Source organism: Pectinophora gossypiella, chromosome 10, assembly GCF_024362695.1.
Source record: "Pectinophora gossypiella chromosome 10, ilPecGoss1.1, whole genome shotgun sequence".
NCBI lineage: Eukaryota > Metazoa > Arthropoda > Insecta > Lepidoptera > Gelechiidae > Pectinophora > Pectinophora gossypiella.
In genome coordinates, this window is record NC_065413.1 from 14,403,439 (window position 1) to 14,424,758 (window position 21,320).

Here is a 21,320-nt window from a genome sequence, read left to right on the forward strand (position 1 = left end):
CACCGAGCTCCTCAACTATGCAATACTTCTCCTTAACTATGTAATACTTTAATGCCATTCCTCTCTTCTTCCCGCCAAATCCTTCACCTCCTGATACAACACGACCTGCACCTTCTCTTTTATTTATTTTATAAATGTTCTCCTAGGTCTAGGTCCCTTCCTCTCTTCCCTTCAATTTTTTCTTCTATGATGTTTGTTATAAAAGAATCGTGTCGTATCAGGTGGCCAATCATATTTCCTCTCCGGTTCTCTATAGTATCTTCAACTCTTTCCAGTACTTTTTCATTTGACACCATTTCCGTCCAGCTTTTTACTTATTAATGATATTAATAAATAAAAAAACCGAAACAATCCTGTTTTATCTAAACCGATTTCTATGTATTTTAGCCTCGCGTAAGTCCGTCTGTAGAAGAGAATGTGCCAGAGGGCTTTGAAATCAACCGGGAGATAACCGCCACGGACCCTGACACCACAGCATACCTGCAGTTTGAAATAGATTGGGACACATCCTTTGCCACTAAACAGGGGCGTGATACCAATCCAATAGAGTTCCACGGGTAAGGCTCTGGTCATCACGAATACATATACTTTTTTCGTTTCATGTTTTCCTTTCTTGTTTTTTAATCCAGTTTGTATTACATAATTTATAAACTTAAATACAATGGTATTACAATTACAGTCGGTGTAAGGAAAGTGAAAAATAAAGAGTTTAAGTATGTGACTTTATCAAAGAAACAGTGTTTTATGAGCTCCCTTACAGAAGTAGACCTGTCCACATACGCAGCACCCGATCACGAGTTGACGCGAAAGCCAGCCATCGTTCCCTTCGCACATTTTTGAGGGAAAGGTGCTACTTCACAGAGCAACAGGGATCTCTTGATATACTTACATATACATCAATGCTTCATACCTCTTGCTGATAAGAATGAGCCTACCCTATACCTACTTATCGCGCGAAAACGATCTTTAAACACGTGGCCATTATCGATACTAACGCATTCTACTGACTTACATCATCATCATCATCATCAGCCCATTAACGTCCCCACTGCTGGCCTTCCCTATGGATGGATAGGGAGATCGGGCCTTAAACCATCACGCGGGCCCAGTGCGGATTGATGGTTATTAACGACTGCTGATGCAGCCGGGACCAACGGCTTAACGTGCCTTCCGAAGCACGGAGGAGCTCGAGATGAAAACATTTTTTATTTTTTTTTGTGGTCACCCATCCTATGACCGGTCTTACTTACTTATACATATGTATCTCTCTTTTATTACTTCTAGAGAAGAAACTAGGAAAGTGAGTTTGCCTGGAAGAAATTTAAGCAAAAAGGCCTTTTGTTCGTTTGTGTATTTTGTATTTCTGTGTTATTATGTTCCTTTTGTGAGAAACAACATGCTGTAATGTAATAACACACTGGGCGTACTTATTTATTTATTTATATAACACACCTTTTTTTTGACGTCACTTATTGTAGATTTGCCGCAGATGGCATTAACTACATGACCGGACAAATGGGGAGCGCTGAAGGCTCTCACCCGGTAAAAAGGTACACCAACAACTTATAATAAAACATTACTTACATAAAATAAAAGTTCTAATAATGTACTTTGTAATTAACTATCTGATTCTAATTGCCTACTTATCTGATAGTTGAGAAAGTGTTTTTTGGCATGTCTTGTCTACCCTCAGCGCTCTTCATTTGTCCGGCAAATCTATAATAAGTCACTTCAAAATAAACCCATCTCCATATTATCATCATCATCTCCTTAGCATTATCCCGTTTTCCACAGGGTCCGCTTACCTAACTTGCAGATTTGACAGGTCCGGTTTTTTTATCTCCATTTATAACCAATAACCACTGTCAAAATTTACGGTTTCATAAGATTACGACTTTAGGGTGGTAATGGTGCTAATTCCTGTAAATACCATCTAATTTTATTTTAAGTTATATCTGTCATTTTCTTATCCGCCGAAAAGGAAAGGGACGGGTAATCGACAAGCATAAAATTTATGGAACACACGTCAATTTTAAGCACAAATCTAAACCAACCGTCTAAACATTTTACATCCATCAATAACCCGACACAGTTAAGTAGACAGCACGTCAAACGGATTGCATACCAGAGACGTACCTTTTGATTCGCCCGGGTTATTCATTCATTCACTCATTCTTCCTAAAATTAAGAGCTGTGAATCATCCGTCCCTTTCCTTTTCGACGGATATGAAAATGACGGATATAACTTTAAATAAAATTAGGCGGTGTCTGCAGGAATTGGGGCCATTAATAAACTAATCTCAGCTTCGAGACTGCCCTCAAGATCATGTCAATGTGACAGTTCTCATATAAAAACAGAGACTTGAGCATGATCTTGAGGGCAGTCTCAGCTGAGATTCGTTTATTAATACCACCCTAAAGTCGTAATCATATGAATCTTATGGTCCCAATCATGGCCAGGCACCGAAAGATCTTTATCGCTCCATCACACAATGCCATTTGCAGCCTTATCCTTTGTGACACAGATGCGTGGATATAGAAACCATCTTCCCAAACCCAGCCGACACCAGAGAGGCTGTGGGGCGAGTGGTAGCGAAGGAGATCCGCCATAACGTGACCATCGATTTTGAAGAGTTTGAATTTCTCTACCTCACAGTGAGAGTTCGGGACTTGCACACAGATGACGGACGAGATTATGATGAATGTAAGTATAGTAGCAGGGTGTCCCTTAAGTTGCATAAAATTAATAACCCTATTTTGAAAATCCATAACAGACTTGACATAACTGTAATATGCATACCAATTAGAATGAATAACATACTTAAAAATATATATCACTATTAAGCATATTAATGAAAATCCATAACTTTAAAAACTATTAAGTACTTTAAAATTCATAGCATAAAAAGCAATAAGTCTGCAAATCCATAATATGAACAAACGTAGCTAATACCTGTCTCTGGACAGAGCATAGCAAGATTTTAGTGTAATAGGTAGGTATGAATGATTTGAAAGAGTGGTAATGGTTTTTAAAAGATTTACAATAATATCGTCGCATTCGTCATCAAGCTGTTTTATTATTTACATTAAGTATATTATATTAAGAGTATGGGTTTCGACTTTTATGAGTATTAAAATTAAGAGTGTTAATTATATATATTTTTATGTGTACCTATTAAAGATACTTTTCAAATACATAAATTTTAAAGTTACGGATTTTAATGATTATGTGTTTAAATGATTACGGATATTCAATATAGGCATTTTAAATTATGGATTTTAATAAAGAACCATAGCAGCGACATAATGAACTACAGGTAGTTAGGACCATGGTATAAAAAAACCAGCCGGGTCTGCATGTCAACCGCGCCGCGCGATACGAATGCTATCTACGTAGATGTACGTCAAACGGCTAATTGTCGAAGCGCTAAATATAATTCGGTTGTCATGCAGACCCGGCAGAGCAGTGAATCTCTACATTGCGTCAGTATCATGATTCTTCTTAAGTTTCACCAAATAACTCTGATATTTTATTTCCAGCTACCTTCACTATAATAATAATAGATATGAACGACAACTGGCCTATCTGGGCGTCTGGTTTCCTGAACCAGACCTTCAGTATTCGGGAGCGATCATCTACCGGCGTCGTCATCGGGTCCGTACTCGCTACAGACATTGATGGCCCACTTTACAACCAAGTCCGGTACACCATTATGTAAGTACCTTCTCTCTCCTCTTCTTATGTACTTAAGTCTTCTTAACTCAATAACAAAAAAATACAGGTATTTTTCACCCTGTTTCCTGTTCAAGGCTTGAGAGGATATGTACTTTCTAAATAAGTATGTCCCATTCTCGGCTACATTGTCACTTACCACCAGGTGAGATAGTGGTCATGTCTCCTATCTTCCATAAAAAATGAGGACGAAGAGTACTTCTATCGTCTGGGTTGTGAGGTAGTTTGCCAACCTCATCAACCCTGGTGTCTGGGTTACTTTTGAGCCGCCAAAGGCCCCTGACATGACTCATGTAACGACTACGTACTTACATCAGTAAGTAGTAACCGGGACCAACGGCTTAACGTGCCTTCCGAAGCACGGATCGTCTTACTTTCGGACAATAAGGTGATCAGCCTGTAATATCCTAACCAAACTAGGATGTAGGTAGGATGATTTTTGTGATATGTCCCCACCGGGATTCGAACCCAGGGCCTCCGGATCGTGAGCACAACGCTAAACCACTGGACCATGGAGGCCGATTTGGCCATTGGGTTGATGAAGATGAAAACTCAGAATAATGCTCTGAATCATACTCCAAAGTTAAAAAGTTCGTTACCAAAGTTCGTTACGGTGTCATTAACCCTTTCACGGACAGAGACCATGGGTCATTGATGGTTCATATTAGGTAGTATGACACCTTGGAATCGGAACGTCCGTAGACGTTCTGTCCCTGAAAGTGTAAAGACTCTGTATAGCTTTTTTTAAATGTATAAAATTTTCAGCCCCCAGGAAGATACTCCTGAAGGTCTAGTCCAGATACACTTCGTTACGGGTCAGATTACAGTTGATGAGAATGGTGCAATCGACGCTGATATTCCACCTCGTTGGCACCTCAACTACACGGTTATAGCCAGCGACAAATGTTCCGAAGAAAATGAAGAGAACTGTCCCCCGGATCCAGTGTTCTGGGATACTCTGGGCGACGTAAGTGAACTTTCATTAAGATTTTCTGGATATTTCTTTCTGTCAAGACACGGAAAGACCCAAATCAAAATTTTGATTTTTGTTCAAATGTATTATTTATTGGATTGGATTATTTATTGGATGTATTATTTAGAGGAGCTCGGTGGCGCAGCGGTTAACGCGCTCGGTCTGCGATTGTTGAAGTAAAGCAACTTTCGCAAAGGCCGGTCATAGGATGGGTGACCACAAAAAAAAAAGTTTTCATCTCGAGCTCCTCCGTGCTTCGGAAGGCACGTTAAGCCGTTGGTCCCGGCTGCATTAGCAGTCGTTAATAACCATCAATCCGCACTGGGCCCGCGTGATGGTTTAAGGCCCGATCTCCCTATCCATCCATAGGGAAGGCCCGTGCCCTAGCAGTGGGGACGTTAATGGGCTGCTGATGATGATGTATTATTTATTACCTAGCTTATACAGAATGTTAGTGACATCGTAACGAAAACTTTAAGTACAGGAAATTCCACTTGATATCAACTCAGAATAATGAGCTGAATCGTCCCTCTCAATATTCGTTACGATGTCACTAATTTCATTGGATAACAGACATATCTATTATCTTTCTTTCCGGGTGTAAATGATGACCATTTTTATTACACCTTCATGAACATACATACATAAACTCACGCCTATTTCCCACCGGGCAAGCAGAGACTATTGAATTCCATTTGCTTCGATCCTGACAGACTTCTCTTGCTTCCTCCACATGCATCAATCGCTTCATACATACACGTCGGTTCAGAGTAGATCGTATTAAACCTTTTCTAAGGACATCTCCAATTTGGTCGATGTAAGTCCTTCTCGGTCTTCCTCTGCCAGCCCTACCATCAACTTTCGCTTTATATACCGCTTTTGCATCATCCGCTCTACGTGTCATATCCTGGAAAAGGGCCGTGCATTAATCATGCGAGGCTCGAGAGGGGAGGGGTCCATGAAAAATATCACGAAATATCACAAGGGGGAGGGGGGGTGTAGTAATATATCACGAGTATTTATTTTTTCGGCAAACGCGCGATACTGAACCGAAAAGCGGCGTTTCGTGCAATTATTTTTTCGTCAAACGCGTACAAAAATATATTGTCAAAAAAGAATTTATGAAGTGGGCGAATGATCTTTTACTAAAAAAACACGTGATATGGGTTAGGGGGGTAGTTTTGAACCTCACCATGTATCACCAATGGGGGGCGGGTTAAAAATGAGGGGAAAAAAAACATCACATGATTAATGGAAGGCCCCAAAGTCTCTCATAATGCTAAGTAAGTATAACATGGTTAAAAATCATATTTCAGAACGTAATTAACATCGTGGACATAAACAACAAGGTTCCGGCAGCAGACCTCAGTCGATTCAACGAAACGGTGTACATTTATGAAAATGCACCCGATTTCACAAACGTGGTCAAGATATACTCCATCGACGAAGACAGAGACGGTGAGATAAAAAAAAATACGTTGTTAAAGAAAGAAAGAAAATATCAAAAAATCTATATTTTTCGACATATTATCAAAAGCATTAGAGCTCCAGTAGTAACGGCCTTCGTGGTCCAGTGGTTGAGCGTTGGGCTCACGATGCGGAGGTCCCGGGTTCGAATCCCAAAACAAAAATCACTTTGTGATCCCTAGTTTGGTTAGGACATTACAGAGTGATCACCTGAAATATTTGTAAGCCGAGCAAGAAAAATCTACCTACATTCAACTTCAGACCCTATTTCGCGAATTCGAAAGGTATTATGTCCTAATTAATAAAAGATCATTTAAATACATTTCAAGACCATTAAGTACCTACTTATCTCGTTGCACCTGTAATTTTGTTATTATGAGGAACCCAAAAATCGTGAGTTCCTTTTTTTCAAATCCGATCCAGGGTGGCGTCCCTAATCCAAGTTTTGTTATAAATGGCTGATTCCTGGTAGTGGTTGCCTGGAAGAAATTGCTTCAGAGCAATAAGGCCGCCCATTTGTACTGTTGCTAAATGTTTGTATGTTTTTATTTGTGTGCAATAAAGGCTATCTGAATTTCAGAAATATATCACACGGTGCGGTACCAGATCAATTATGCTGTGAACCAGCGGCTGCGAGACTTCTTCGCCATAGACCTGGATTCAGGCCAGGTGTACGTGGAGAACACCAACAATGAGCTCCTGGATCGGGACAGAGGCGAAGACCAACACAGGATATTCATTAACCTCATTGACAACTTTTATAGCGAAGGAGGTAAGGTTGCCTAGTATAACGTACAGTCATTAGCTTTTTTTTGACGTGACTTATTGTAGATTTGCCGCAGATGGCACTAACTACTTGGCCGGACAAATGGAGAGCGCTGAAGGCTCTGACCCGGTACAACGTTTAGGACAATAGGCCTGAGGGTGCCCAGTTGGGCGCGAACCTCGGCTCAGGGCGTCGTCTGAGAGGAAGAATATTTCAAAGGATTAATCGACTCTGATGGGTCGATGGCGATAAGCGCTGAATGAGGGATCACAGTCATGAGCAATATCGTGTTATATCCACTTTATAGTGCAGTCAACAAACTCCGAGCTCCCTAACTAACTTCTAATTTGCCAGGGACATGGGGTTAAAAAGGCCACATCGAAGCAATTCATCTAAAGAAGCAATATTGCTATTTGAATTTTGCACATATAAAAGTAAGTGCGCAATGCAATCAAATGTCAAATAGCAATATAATATATTCTTAGATTAATTGCAGTGCTTACCCTTTGATTATTTCTTTTTTAGATGTAGTTTTTTATATCATTCACATTTAGAAACATCTTGAGTGGTTGCAAATAGATATTTCGATCAAATAAAAAAATTATAGATTTTTTATTCGAACGAAAAATGGATGTAAAGTACTTTTCTGATTTTTTACAGTGCCGGTTTCCGATAAGTAACCCTAAACCAATTTTTCGTGTGTCCGTTTGTCTGTCAGAGGGTCTGAAAGTTCAAACTTTAAAAGGCCATAGGGGTCTTTATAAGGGTCTTTTGAACCATATTTGATACCGGGTTGAAAGCGGATATTATAACAAATAATAAAAAAAAACAGAAAGTGAAAAAATGAAGGGGAGCCCACACATGCAACGTTTTTTTTCAACGTTTTGGCCTTGTTCTGTTAAAAAACGACAACACTTACGATACATTATTTGGAATGAAAATTTATAGAGTTTACCTTAAACTAGAAAGATAAAAATCTCATGAAGTTAAAAAAATAGGGGAGTCTCTATCATGAAACGATTTTTTCAATGTCGTTTTTTTTCTTACTTTGTAGAAAAACAATAATTCGAAGTAAAAAAGATGTCTAAGGAAGTAAGATAAGAAGTGTCTAATTAGAAAGAATGTCTTTTTCAAGACATATCTGAATGTCATCATGAATAACACAATATTTACAGATGGAAATAGAAATGTAAACACTACAGAGGTGCTGGTGATACTATTAGATGAAAATGACAACGCTCCTGAATTGCCGACTCCAGAAGAGCTGAGTTGGAGCATTTCCGAGAATTTACAAGAGGTAATATACTTGATGCCTACCACCCTATCGATTCTATTATTGTAAAAATAAGGAACTGGACCTCACGGATACTGCTGTATTTTTGGGAATTTCTTTGGACGCTAAGCTGCAATGGAGTCCTCATATTAATAAGTTGTCCAAAAGGCCAGCTCAGCAGCATTCGCGGTAAAAAAACTGATGTAGAAACCGCGCGATTAGTTTATTTTGCCTATTTCCACAGTCTAATGTCTAATGTTAACGAATACTAAGAGGGATGATTTAGCCCATTATTCTGAGTTAATATCAAATGGAATTTTCCGTAGCAAAATTTCTTAGTATTTTTTAATAACTTTTAATTCTATACTTTTGCGACGGAAAATTCCACTTGATATCAGCTCAGAATCATGGTCTGAATCAGCCCTCAAAGTTTTCATTAGGATTTCACTAACACCTTGTACAGAGCTTCATAATATATAAAAAAGAGTGGATCCCTGTGAACGCAGTTTCATAGAATTACATATTAAGTATCACCTTGCAAATTATTGAATAGACATTATTATTAAATATGCAAATTATTGGTTTGTTGATGATGGTAGCTCCTTCGGCTTCGGTAAAGACGATATAAACGCATTATTTCAAGGCAATGCATCTGAGGATATCTTATAAAATGAAAGAATTTCATTCAAACACTGTTTTAACACGACAGGGTATAACACTCGATGGCGAACGCGATGTAATATACGCACCGGATATAGACGAAGAGGACACGCCAAACTCTCACGTTGGCTACGCAATCCTGGCCATGACAGTCACCAATAGAGACCTGGCCACTGTTCCGAGACTTCTCAACATGCTGTCGCCTAACAACGTAACCGGATACCTCCAGACAGCAATGCCTTTGAGAGGATATTGGGGGACTTACGATATAAGTATACTGGTAAGTCGAATGAGTCGAATGGTAACGGCCTCCGTGGTCCAGTGGTTGAGCGTTGGGCTCACGATCCGGAGGTCTTTGGCGGGTCAATAGTAACCCTGACACCAGAGTTGATGAGGTTGGTAATCCACCTCACGACCCACACGATCGAAGAAGAAGTGATTATAGCTTCTATTGACGTGATCTATCCCTAGCATTCACACATGGCAATGGAAAGCACTGAAGGCCGATCGCTTATACCAATGCCCGTTTTTCTTATTGTACCTATTAAAGTCTGTGAAAGACACACATACAATACAAGGAACAAAAATAAAATTGCTATCCATAATTCTAGGCTAAGTAAATTAAATTCATCTTCTTTGGGGTTATGTACTTACACGTTTTTAAACGGTTTTATTTAGCTCACCCCGTTTGTTTTATTTATTCTTGGGTCAAATTTAGTAATTCAAATTTCACCCTCTTCCTGTCAACCGATTAATCTGAAATTTTGTATACACTTTGGATTTTGGTGACAATACAATTATGTTTTTACAATAAAAAAACAGACAGTAAGTATTTTGAATAAGTACGTCAGAACATAAATTTAAAGCTCATGTAAAGCTTACTTCATATAAAATGCTTATAATTTACTAATAAGATCAATGATTACTCAAATGATAAAAGTGCCTGGTATTCAATGTGTTTCTCTAGTTATTAAATAACTTGTACTTATGTATAAGATGTGTTGCTGTTGCAGTTTCTGGCCATTTCTTCTCCAGCTAGCCACCTAGCGGGATGACGTAGTTTTAAAAAATATTAAATTGACCTTCAACATGTAATGTACCTGTCTGTCTGTGTCTGTGGTGTCTGGAAGTAATAAATGTTTCTTTCTTTCTTTCTTTCTTTCAACAAGTTTATCTATGATAATTACGTTGAATAAATGATTCTGATTCTGTCTTTGTCCATGACAGGCGTTCGACCACGGTATTCCTCAGCAGATATCTCATGAGGTGTATGAATTGGAAATTCGACCTTACAATTACAATCCTCCCCAGTTCGTTTTTCCTGAATCCGGGACGATTCTACGACTGGCTTTGGTAAGATTTCTATTATTGTAACTCAAAAATTGCGATAATAATTTCAAAATGGCGTTTTAAGAAAGAGTAAGCAGATGGCGATAGTGTATGGCCGCCGTTAGAATCCGGAAGTCTAAAATAGTCACATAGAATTCATCTAAAAAGCTATAATTTGATGCCATTTGCGCATAAAATAAAATAAAATATCCACATACTTAGAAGGAATTCATCTAAAAAAAGCTATAAGTAATATGATGACATTTGTGCATAAAATAAAATAAAGTGCGCAGTCTGGGGGTTCCAAATGGCCACATAGAAGCAATTCATGTAAAATGCTATAATTTGATGACATTTGCGCATAAAATAAAGTGCGCAGTATCAACAAGTATCAAATAACAATATCGCTTTTATCGCTTTATTTGACAGCTGTCAGACTAATAACACCTAAACGCAAGCCAGCATCATCACATAATTAAACCCTATAACTATGAGATTCAAAAACATCAAATCAAGTTGCTTTTAGGGATAGTAGTAGATACGTACAGTCAGAAGCAAATAGTGACAGTCAAAGTATACATAATAGTTAGCAACATCCACAATGACCAATAATTAGGGATAATCAAGGTGGCCATATAGATAGTAGGTAACACTCTAAGTGACCAAATACATCGGCACAACTTTTTGAACACGCAGGTTGTGCCGATGTTTTTCGTTACTTAGAGTGTTACTATCTATACGGCCGCCTTGAATGTCCCTAATTATTGGACATTCTGGATCTATATTCGCATGCCAACTCTTCTTTCTTATGGCTCTGTGGTTTTGATTCAAATCTCTGCCGAATTATTAACATTCTTGAAATACGTTACAGGAACGCGCAGTGGTAAATAATGTTTTGTCACTTGTAAACGGTGACCCGTTAGACAGGATACAAGCAATTGACGACGATGGTCTTGATGCTGGCGTGGTGACTTTCGATATTGTTGGAGATGGTGAGTAATTTGCCAAATCTTCTTTCTTTCTTATCGTGTGGGTAGTGAGGTGGAATACCAGCCTCATCAACCCTGGTGTCAGGGTTATTATTGAGCTACCAAAGACCCCTGACATGGCTCATGTAACGATTACTCACTAACATCAGTAAGCAGAAACCGGGACCAACGTCTTAACGTGCCTGCCGAAGCACGGATCTAAGAAGTTGATTCAGTGTTTCGGAGGGCACGTTAAGCCGTTGATCCCGGCTATTGGCCGTAAAAATACCTCCACCGACCCGCAGTGGAGCAACGTGGTGGAGTATGCTCTATACCCCCTCCGGTTGATTGAGGAGAGGCCTGTGCTATAGGTTATTTAAGTTAGTTTTAGATCTGTCTTTATTTAGTAATAAGTAATCAGAATTTCATAATTTATCTTGAACCTAGTACACGATACAATTCATACTTAGCTATTTCCTGCTTACAGCTGATGCATCAAACTACTTCAGAGTAAATAATGATGGCGACAACTTTGGAACCTTGTTGCTGACACAGGCGCTTCCTGAGGAAGGCAAGGAATTTGAGGTTGGTAGATATGTAATATTGTTTAACATAACGTAGCATAAAGTGTATCATATTGTATATTATGTCGTGGCCAGATCGTAAAATTGATCATTTCATGATGTGTTAGACCATTTCATGAAATGGTCATTTTTCATGTAAAGTGTATGTGTAGAACGTGGTGTTTTGTATGAAGTGTCCGGGGTGTGCTCAAGGGCCTTAATAAATAAGCCTGAAATACAGTAGCAAACATGATTTAAGTAAAATTCCGTATCTCATGTACCTAGGTTACCATCCGGGCTACAGACGGCGGAACAGAACCTCGATCATATTCAACAGACTCCACTATAACAGTGCTCTTCGTTCCGACTTTGGGTGATCCGATATTTCAAGATAACACTTACTCAGTAGCATTCTTTGGTAAGTATGTTATTTCCTGCGAGTTTAAAAAGGCCACATAGAAGCAATTCATCTAAAAAGCAACATTGCTATTGGACATATAAATGCATTTTTTAGATTAATTGCTTCAATACGGCCTTTTAGACCCCCTGGTACGTAATTATTTGAAATGGCTAAGTACCTACTATTCAGCCTGCAAAGGACTGTCTCACAAAGTGATTTTGTTTCCAAGGATAATTGAGCCTAACGCTCTAACCATTAGACCATGAGATTGTATAAGAACCAACAAAATTAGGTATTTTCTGTAATGAATACACACACTTTTGCAATATTTTTTCAGTGTTTTTTATTAAGTATTATTTTTTAAATTACTTACACGTGCTGTGTCGGTAAACCACAAGGAGCGCTATCTGTGGCTAACACCAGGTTTTGGAGCATAAAACCAGAATAGGGTAGTTTCCAACTAGTCAAATCAGTTACTTTTTACTTAACGTCAAAACACGAAATTACTAATTTTAAGTACTTATGGAATTTGTTGAAAGCAACCTGTGAAAAACGTGACAAAATGTCGCTTTCATTATTACTTTTTTCTTTGTTAAAATCCATAAATAAGTTTAATAGATAAAAGAAATAGTTTTTCATCAGTTTTAGATCTTCCTTTAATCAGAATTTCATAATTTATCTTTGACCTAGGAAACTACCCAATTAGGCAATTACATTTCTTGTTACTATCAATTCTTTTTCCAGAAAAAGAGGTTGGCTTGACTGAGAGGTTCTCGCTCCCACTAGCAGAGGACCCTAAGAACAAACTCTGCACTGACGACTGTCACGATATTTACTACAGGATCTTTGGTAAGCGCAATCTTCTATCATTAACCGTTTAATTACTTTTATCCCCTTTTTATATATTTCCCTTCATTTTCCACTTTATTAAAAAATAATATTCTATGTTATGTTAGTAAGTACCTGACAGGGGACAGCAGTAACTGTCAGTACTATAGACTACACTGTACGCTATTCCACTCCCGTCAGACAGAGTAATGTGGGGCGGAAGGCAAGAGGGAAACCACTGCCCTATTTTTCCCTAAAAAAGTAGCATGGAGAATGCTACACTGACAAGAGTGTGGCTCTTAAATTAGTGATGATGATGAACGTAACCACCACGCTGCTCCAGTGCGGGTTGATGAAGGTGTTTGGGCTAGTAGCCCGGAACCAAAGCGGCTTAATGAACATAAAGTGGATAATTAACATAAGTAGGTACCTACACCAAATTCTGTGGTCAAGGAAGGCTTCTGTAGCCAATTGGGGTTGCATTCTAGCTGGTCATTTTTTGACGCCAAATATCTTAGTAGAAATAAAACATTAAAAGACCGTTCCTTTGGCATTGACTTTAGCTGTGTTGGTCCAGGAGTTTAGATCCTTGTAAAATTCTTGTCTAGACCATACAAGACCAATATTGCAAGAACCGTTAATACCGTTCTTCTAGAAGAAGACCGACCATCGAAAGACCTTTGCAGTGACATGTAACTCATCGGTGTTGGTGATGTAGACCAGAATTAATTCTTCTTTTAACTTATAGGTGGTGTGGATTACGAGCCATTTGACCTGGACCCGGTGACGAACGTGATCTTCCTGAAATCAGAACTAGACCGGGAGACCACTGCCACGCATGTGGTGCAAGTGGCAGCCAGTAATTCGCCCACAGGAGGCGGAATACCACTCCCTGGGTCTCTTCTCACCGTCACTGTCACTGTAAGTTAAATCAAGGCAAAAATGTCTTTACTCATCTCAATTGGGGCAGTCTGACGTACATCCATCGCAAAATGAACTAAGTTCCCACACTTCATCAAGTTTTCTGTTAGAAATGAAACGATAAGAAGGTTCCAGTTACGCATACTTCTTCTTCCCACGTAAGGGTCGTGAGACAGCGATAGACCTCATCATCAACCCTGATGTTAGGGTTCTATTGAGCTGCCAAAAGCTACTAGTAAAGGACTACTAGGACAAGTCACGAAATAGTAACCGAGACCGACTGCTTAACGTGCCCTCCGGAGCACGGATTATCTGACTTTCGGACAATTTGCTGACCAGCCTGTATTGTCCTAATAGGGGTGGTATTAATAAACTAATCTCAGCTGAGACTGCCCTCAAGGCCATGCTCAAGTCCCTGTTTTTATATAAGAACTGTCACATTGACATGATTTTGAGAACAGTCTCAAAGCTAAGATTAGTTTATTAGTTTATCAAATAAATAAATAAAAAAAAAAAAAATACCACCCTAGGGAACATGACATAAAATATGTGTCATAGTACCCTCGTACTATGCTAACTTCGGTATCCCGTTAGCCATAAGTTGTGACTAGGGATCAATGGTCGAACGGAAGTTGTGCATCGATCTGAGCAAATTTCGTCAGCGCTTTCTAGGACTGCGTTGGATAATGTAGGCGCCATCTGTTGGGTATAGGCGGAACTAGATGGTGAACTAGTTGGGTCCGCCACTTGCACTTATTTACAAGGGTACTTAATCTTAACAACTCCCGTATAGGTACGAGAAGCGGATCCACGGCCTGTGTTCGAGCAGCGTCTGTACACGGCTGGCATTTCCACTTCCGATAACATCAACAGGGAACTACTCACCGTTCGTGTAAGTTCTCCTTCTCTCTCTCTATTTAAGAGCTGCGCTCTTGTCGGTGGAGTAATCGCAATTCCTCTCTTCTTCCCGCCAAAACCTTCACCTCCCGATACGAAACGACCTGCACCTTCTCTTTTATTTGTTTCATAAATGTTATCCTAGGTCTACCCCTTCCTCTCTTCCCTTCAATTTTTCCTTCTATAATGTTTGTTATAAGTAAATGAATCGTGTCGTATCAAGTTCTACTTATTTGTACCATATTCATTAGCTCCGACCACATTTCACAGGGGCATTAACTACCAAAGAATGAATGAATTAAGAATGAATATTTATTCGCATAATCAATTACAAGGATTGTGTTCGAAATACCGAAACAGACAGAATAGTAAAAAATAAGTTTACCAAAGCAATCATCAATTATTGAAAATAAATGAATTCAAGATATAAAAATTTGTTGATTTGGATAAAAAATAATAAGAATAAAAGGACACTAAAAAGGAAATAAAAGTCTACAAGTAAATGTTATACTTACCTACCTATCACTTTTATTGTAAGCCCTCATCATCATCAATTTAAGAGCCACGCTCTTGTCGGTGTAGCATTTTCCATTCCAGTCTATCAAAGGCCAATTCCTTGACTTCCCTATAAGACACGACGTTAACATTTTCTTTAATCTGTTCCATGTAAGCTCTTCTTGGTCTTCCCCTTTCTCCCTTTCCTTCTAGCTTTCCTTCTATGATGTTTTTAATAAATTCGTCGTGTCAAAATTGTAAGCCCTATGCTATAGATTTTTGTCTTTAGTAGGTATTTGTGTCTCATCACCTTTTTGTCTGATCGCATTTACCACTTTAATTTAAGCTTTTTATAAATTCCCTACCAACGACTGTTCCTTCAAATTCACTTACAAACCGATTCTTTGATCAGGCAACTCATTCCGAAAACGCACAATTGACATATACCATCGAAGACGGTTCTATGGCGGTGGACTCCACTCTGGAAGCCGTCAAGGACTCGGCGTTCCATCTGAACGCGCAGACCGGCGTCCTCATACTGAGGATACAACCTACTGCCAGCATGCAGGGCATGTTCGAGTTCAACGTCATCGCTACTGACCCAGGTAATGGGGCACAGCTACGCAAGGACTTTGAGGCAAGGGGGTAACAGTGTTGTCTGAAAAAAAGGCGGTGATCGGCGTCCTCACACTGAGGATACAGTCACAGGATTTGTGTTCCACGTCATCAGCTGATTCAGAGAGGCGTGCGCTATAGAAGCATAACATAAACATAAACAGCATATATACGTCCCACTGCTGGGCACAGGCCTCCCCTCAATCAACCGGAGGGGTATGGAGCATACTCCACGCTACTCCAATGCGGGTTGGTGGAGGTGTTTTTACAGTTTGTAGAACGCTTGCCTCTCACTTTGAGGTCGCAGGTTCGAATCCAGCACAGGCCTAAACCAATTATTGTCGAATTTGTTTTCGAATTTATGTTTGGATCATAAATGATTATCACGTGCTCAACAAAAACATCGTGAGGAAACCCGAGAAATGCATTTTCGAAGGTATGTGACCTAATCTGTATTGGGCTGGTTTTCCCTGGTTGGAAGGTAAGACATGCCTGTCTTACCTTTCGCTTCTTTAAAAACCGGACTTGTCAAATCTTCAGGTTAGGCAAGCGGACCCTGTGAAGTACAGGATAAGGCTAGGGAGATGATGATGATGAGTCACTTCCAAGTTTTTAACCAAAAGGATTCGATTCGGATTCGGAAATGTAAATATTAGACCTCTGTAACATAATAGCCACATAGCTAGGTGATCAAGGAACCAAAGACAATACTTACTACCTTATTCAAGATTAATTTCCTGAAGAATGTAAAATTTCCAAACACAAAAATCAGTGAGTACTTATTTTATATTCTTACTTATTCCAGATGAGAAGACAGATACGGCAGAGGTGAAAGTCTACCTCATTTCATCCCAAAATAGGGTGTCCTTCATATTCCTGAACGATGTGGAGACGGTTGAGAGTAACAGAGACTTTGTAAGTACAAAAAATAAAAAAAAAGAAACAAGTAAAGTTTGTAAGTCTATATTTTATCGTCGGATGATGATGATCACCATCATCAATTTTATTGGAAAATAAGTAAGGAAAATAATAAGTAATATTGAAGTAAGTATTGAAGTCGGTCTTAAGATCACCTTCGGGTTTAAGATAATGTCTTACCCCCACTGCAGCACGAAGTTTATTACGTAGCTTGCTCAGCCTTCACCATATCTGGATATCTTATGAAGCGGGATGTTTCACCGAGTGCCGCCGAATTGCCAAACCTGTGGCAAATTTACAATAAGCGGAAACTTTGCGAATTCGCGCCGAGACGGCGAGTTGACATAGATTCGCAAATGTCAACACTCCATTGCGCTGCGGTCGCTTTTACAGACGCAATATAATATGCTAGAGCCAACCACAGATTCTTAAAAACATTTCCGTCACAACAGCTGGGTGAGTTTAAAGAGGCCACATTGAAGCAATTCATCTAAAAAACCATGATTGCTATTTGACAGTTTTTTAAACAGTTTTAAGACAGTAATTAAACAGAAATTTAGTAAAAAAAGGTTATTTTAAGCTAGTGATTATTTAGAAGATATAAATGCATGATATTAACTGTCTGGGAACTGATTTTAGGCAGCCAAACTACGTCCGTAAAAACGTCTAGAGCCCTGTCCCGAGGTTTTTCTTGCAGCTTCTTTTCTTCGGCTATACACGTTGTGAAGTAGTTTTCGGCGGATGAGACGTTCGTTATGTAAAAAATTACGATGCAAGGTGTAACTATGATACTTACCGAATACAGACAATACAATACAATACAAATACACTTTATTGCACCAAAATAAAAAGAAATAATTACAAAAAGTCTCTTAACTAAGTACATGGCAAATGGCGGCCTTATCGTTAAAGCGATTTCTTCCAGACAACCATAAGGTGAGGAAAAAGGTAAAAAAAAAAATGAAAGATTGCGGGTACAAACTATGCATACAACTTAACAACAAATACATACAAATAAATATATAACATACTTACAAATATAATGGTGCTAATTCCTGTAAATACCATCTAATTTTATTTTAAGTTATATCTGTCCTTTTCTTATCCGCCGAAAAGGAAAGGGACGGGTAATCGACAAGCATAAAATTTATGGAACACACGTCAATTTTAAGCACAAATCTAAACCAACCGTCTAAAAATTTTACGTCAGTCAATAACCCGACACATTAATTTACTCATTCTTCCTAAAATTAAGAGCTGTGAATCATCCGTCCCTTTCCTTTTCGACGGATATGAAAATGACGGATATAACCTAAAATAAAATTAGGCGGTGTCTGCAGGAATCGGGGCCATTATATACCTAACCTATATACATAACCTAGCATATATACCTACTTATATAAATAGTACACACAAAATACCTAACACAGAATAATAATACAAAAACAGAACAAAAAAAAACAGAAATAATACAGAATGTTTTTGAATTTGACATTGCGCACTTTTACATACGAAAATGTCAAACTGCGTTATTACTTTTTTAGATCTTCTTCTATCGTGTGGATTTTGAGGTGAACCGACCTCGTCAACCCTGGTGTCAGGGTTATGAGCCGCCAAAAGCCCCTGACATGGCTCATGTAACGTTTACTCACTTACATCAGTAAGTAAGTAGTAACCGGGACCAACGGCTTAACATGCCTTCTGAGGCACGGATCATCTTACTTTCGGACAATCAGGTGATCAACCTGTAATGTCCTAACCAAACTAGGGATCACAAAGTGATTTTTGTGATATGTCCCAACCGGGTTTCGAACCCGGGACCTCCGGATTGTGAGCCCAATGCTCACCACTGGACCAGAGAGGCCATTTTTTTAGATGAATTGGGTCCATGGGTCCATGTGGCCTTTTTAACCCCCCAGGACATGACTACACGAGGACATTATCCCTGTAGGGCACATCATTCGGACAGCCTGAAGCCATACTATAACTAACTCAAGCACGTTATTTCAGATCGCAGAAACGTTCAGCGTTGGCTTCAACATGACCTGCAATATAGATCAGGTGCTGCCGGGCACCAACGACGCCGGGGTGATTCAGGAGGCCATGGCGGAAGTCCATGCTCACTTCATACAGGATAACATCCCTGTGAGCGCCGACAGTATTGAAGAGTGAGTTAACCTTAAGCCTAATAAGGATTAAATACGTTAAAATGGCAACTCTCCGCAGCGACTGAGCTAGGTTTACTCTCTTCCTCACCCCCCCTCGGTCTTACTTTAGTCTTCAATCGTATGGGCATCAGACGTTACACACACAGATCCACGTGCACGTTAACGTTAAAATATGAATTCACTGGTTTAGAGCCCGAGCCGGAATTCGAACCACGGACACTACGATAAAAGCGCATACCGTTTTCCGAACAGAGTTATTACGGATTTTGAAATCCAGGGTTTTTTCTTTAACAAAAATTTTAAGTTGTGCGTAATATTCTTTTATTTTCCCTTTAAAGGCTTCGCAGTGACACTCAGCTGCTGCGCTCCGTCCAAGGTGTGTTGAACCAACGGCTGTTGGTCCTGAACGACCTGGTGACGGGGGTCAGCCCTGATCTCGGCACTGCCGGCGTGCAGATCACCATCTATGTGCTAGCCGGGTTGTCAGCCATCCTTGCCTTCCTGTGCCTTATTCTGCTCATCACATTCATCGTGAGGACCCGAGCGTAAGTATTCTTTTATTTTCTGACGTAATTATTAACCTAGTTATACAATGGGTTTTGGATTTTGAAAGGATATTCGGGCAGGGACTTTAACCTGGAACCTGACAGAGAGCAGCAGTAACTGACAGTACTATTCAGACGGAGGAGAGGAGTCCTCGCTTTGAAATAGACTAATCTGGCTATATAGACTATAGACTAGACTGCGCCATTCCACTCGCATCATACAGGGTACTGCGGGGCGGAAGGCAAGAGGAAAACCACTGCTCTATTTTTCCCTAAAAAGTAACATGAAGAATGCTACACCGACAAGAGCTGATTCGGGCATAGGATTTTGAGGTATTTTATGTTCAAGCAGATGGTGTGTGTAGTGTGCGCAGTGAAATCTTGGGAAAGGGCGCGCGTGCGTGTTCATTTTATCTGTTTATGAACATTATTGGTTCAAGTGGCTGCATGGATTCTTGTGATGGATTTTATGTTCTATAATACATGTAGGTAAGTTTTTAGGTTTATTAAGGTAAGGTATATTATTCCAAGGCAGACTTATGCAATAAACCTGTAAGAAGTCTTGTTTTATGTTGAATTATGTTGTTGACTACAGTAATACTAGGTACATATTCTCAGCTTATACTGAGTAATAAATAGGTAATTAAAATGGCCACATCAAAATAATTCATCTAAGAAAGCAATATCGGTTTTTGACATTTGTTCGCATTGCGCACTTACTTTTATATGCGCAAATGTCAAATTGCTATATTGCTTTCTTGGATGAATTGTTTCGATGTGGCCATTTTAACCCCCCAGATGTTTGTTTCCAGTCTGAACCGCCGTTTGGAAGCACTGTCGATGACGAAATACGGCTCGGTGGATTCGGGGCTGAACCGAGTGGGGATAGCGGCCCCAGGAACCAACAAACACGCTATCGAAGGCTCCAACCCCATCTGGAACGAACAAATCAAGGCCCCGGATTTCGATGCCATCAGGTCAGTTCACCAGCAGTAAAATGCTTACAGCGCAAATAAGAACTGCTCATGTTGTCTGAATCATCCCGGTCTCAGTTACGGTATCACTAACATCCGTACGTATTTGTGTAGCTACATGTACGTATTTGTACGGGGTGTACGTACGAATACTGAGGGGAATGATTCAGATCATTATTCTGAGTTAATATAAAGTGAAAATTTTCATCTCAAAAGTGTAGAATTGAAAATAAATTTAAAATAAATACACAAAAAAATCATGGTTATAAGTGGAATTTTCCATCGCAAAAATGAAAACATACTAAAAAGAATCGTGAATTTTTCGACGGAAAATTCCATTTAATATTAACTCAGAATCATGGTCTGAATGATCTCCCTCAATATTCGTTACGATGCCACTAACCACCCCGTTTTATATGATCGAAAATGTCACGGCTACTATCTCTTTAGAAGTTGACTCGAACTGATAGTAGTGACTTGTGATCCGTTCTCAGAATTTTAATATACCACATCTATTACATGTAGTACGTGTTGCGATTTTAACACCCTTTCTCTAACCTTCCATTTGCAGTGACACATCTGACGAGTCTGATCTGATCGGCATCGAGGATCTACCACAATTCAAGAGCGACTATTTCCCGCCTGAGGACTCGGAATCCGCTCACGCCGCCTTTAGCGACCGCACGGTAAGTTGTTTTTTTTTTTTGACGTGACTTATTTTAGTAACAACTACTTGGTCGGACAAATGGGAAGCTCTTAGGGCTCTCACCCGGAACAAAGCCTGGGGGTGCACAGTTGGGCGACATCTGAGAGGATTAATATTTGAA

The 21,320-nt window shown here is 39.5% G+C and overlaps 1 protein-coding gene across 2 annotated transcripts in view; it reads left to right on the forward strand.

Annotated features, from left to right (window-relative positions):
• Window positions 1-21,320, forward strand: part of LOC126370030 (cadherin-23-like) — a 36,935-nt gene that overhangs the window by 13,584 nt on the left and 2,031 nt on the right. For both annotated transcript variants that reach the window (XM_050014657.1, XM_050014658.1), the window contains exons 14-34: window positions 388-557; window positions 2,526-2,704; window positions 3,541-3,715; window positions 4,499-4,700; window positions 6,023-6,164; window positions 6,754-6,945; window positions 8,115-8,236; window positions 8,922-9,152; window positions 10,100-10,225; window positions 11,073-11,193; window positions 11,657-11,754; window positions 12,018-12,150; window positions 12,877-12,981; window positions 13,709-13,881; window positions 14,675-14,773; window positions 15,686-15,878; window positions 16,694-16,803; window positions 18,817-18,974; window positions 19,313-19,519; window positions 20,332-20,496; window positions 21,065-21,179. In XM_050014657.1, the coding sequence (XP_049870614.1) occupies window positions 388-557; window positions 2,526-2,704; window positions 3,541-3,715; window positions 4,499-4,700; window positions 6,023-6,164; window positions 6,754-6,945; window positions 8,115-8,236; window positions 8,922-9,152; window positions 10,100-10,225; window positions 11,073-11,193; window positions 11,657-11,754; window positions 12,018-12,150; window positions 12,877-12,981; window positions 13,709-13,881; window positions 14,675-14,773; window positions 15,686-15,878; window positions 16,694-16,803; window positions 18,817-18,974; window positions 19,313-19,519; window positions 20,332-20,496; window positions 21,065-21,179 (3,216 nt within the window). The remainder of the gene's footprint in view (window positions 1-387; window positions 558-2,525; window positions 2,705-3,540; window positions 3,716-4,498; window positions 4,701-6,022; window positions 6,165-6,753; window positions 6,946-8,114; window positions 8,237-8,921; window positions 9,153-10,099; window positions 10,226-11,072; window positions 11,194-11,656; window positions 11,755-12,017; window positions 12,151-12,876; window positions 12,982-13,708; window positions 13,882-14,674; window positions 14,774-15,685; window positions 15,879-16,693; window positions 16,804-18,816; window positions 18,975-19,312; window positions 19,520-20,331; window positions 20,497-21,064; window positions 21,180-21,320) is intronic.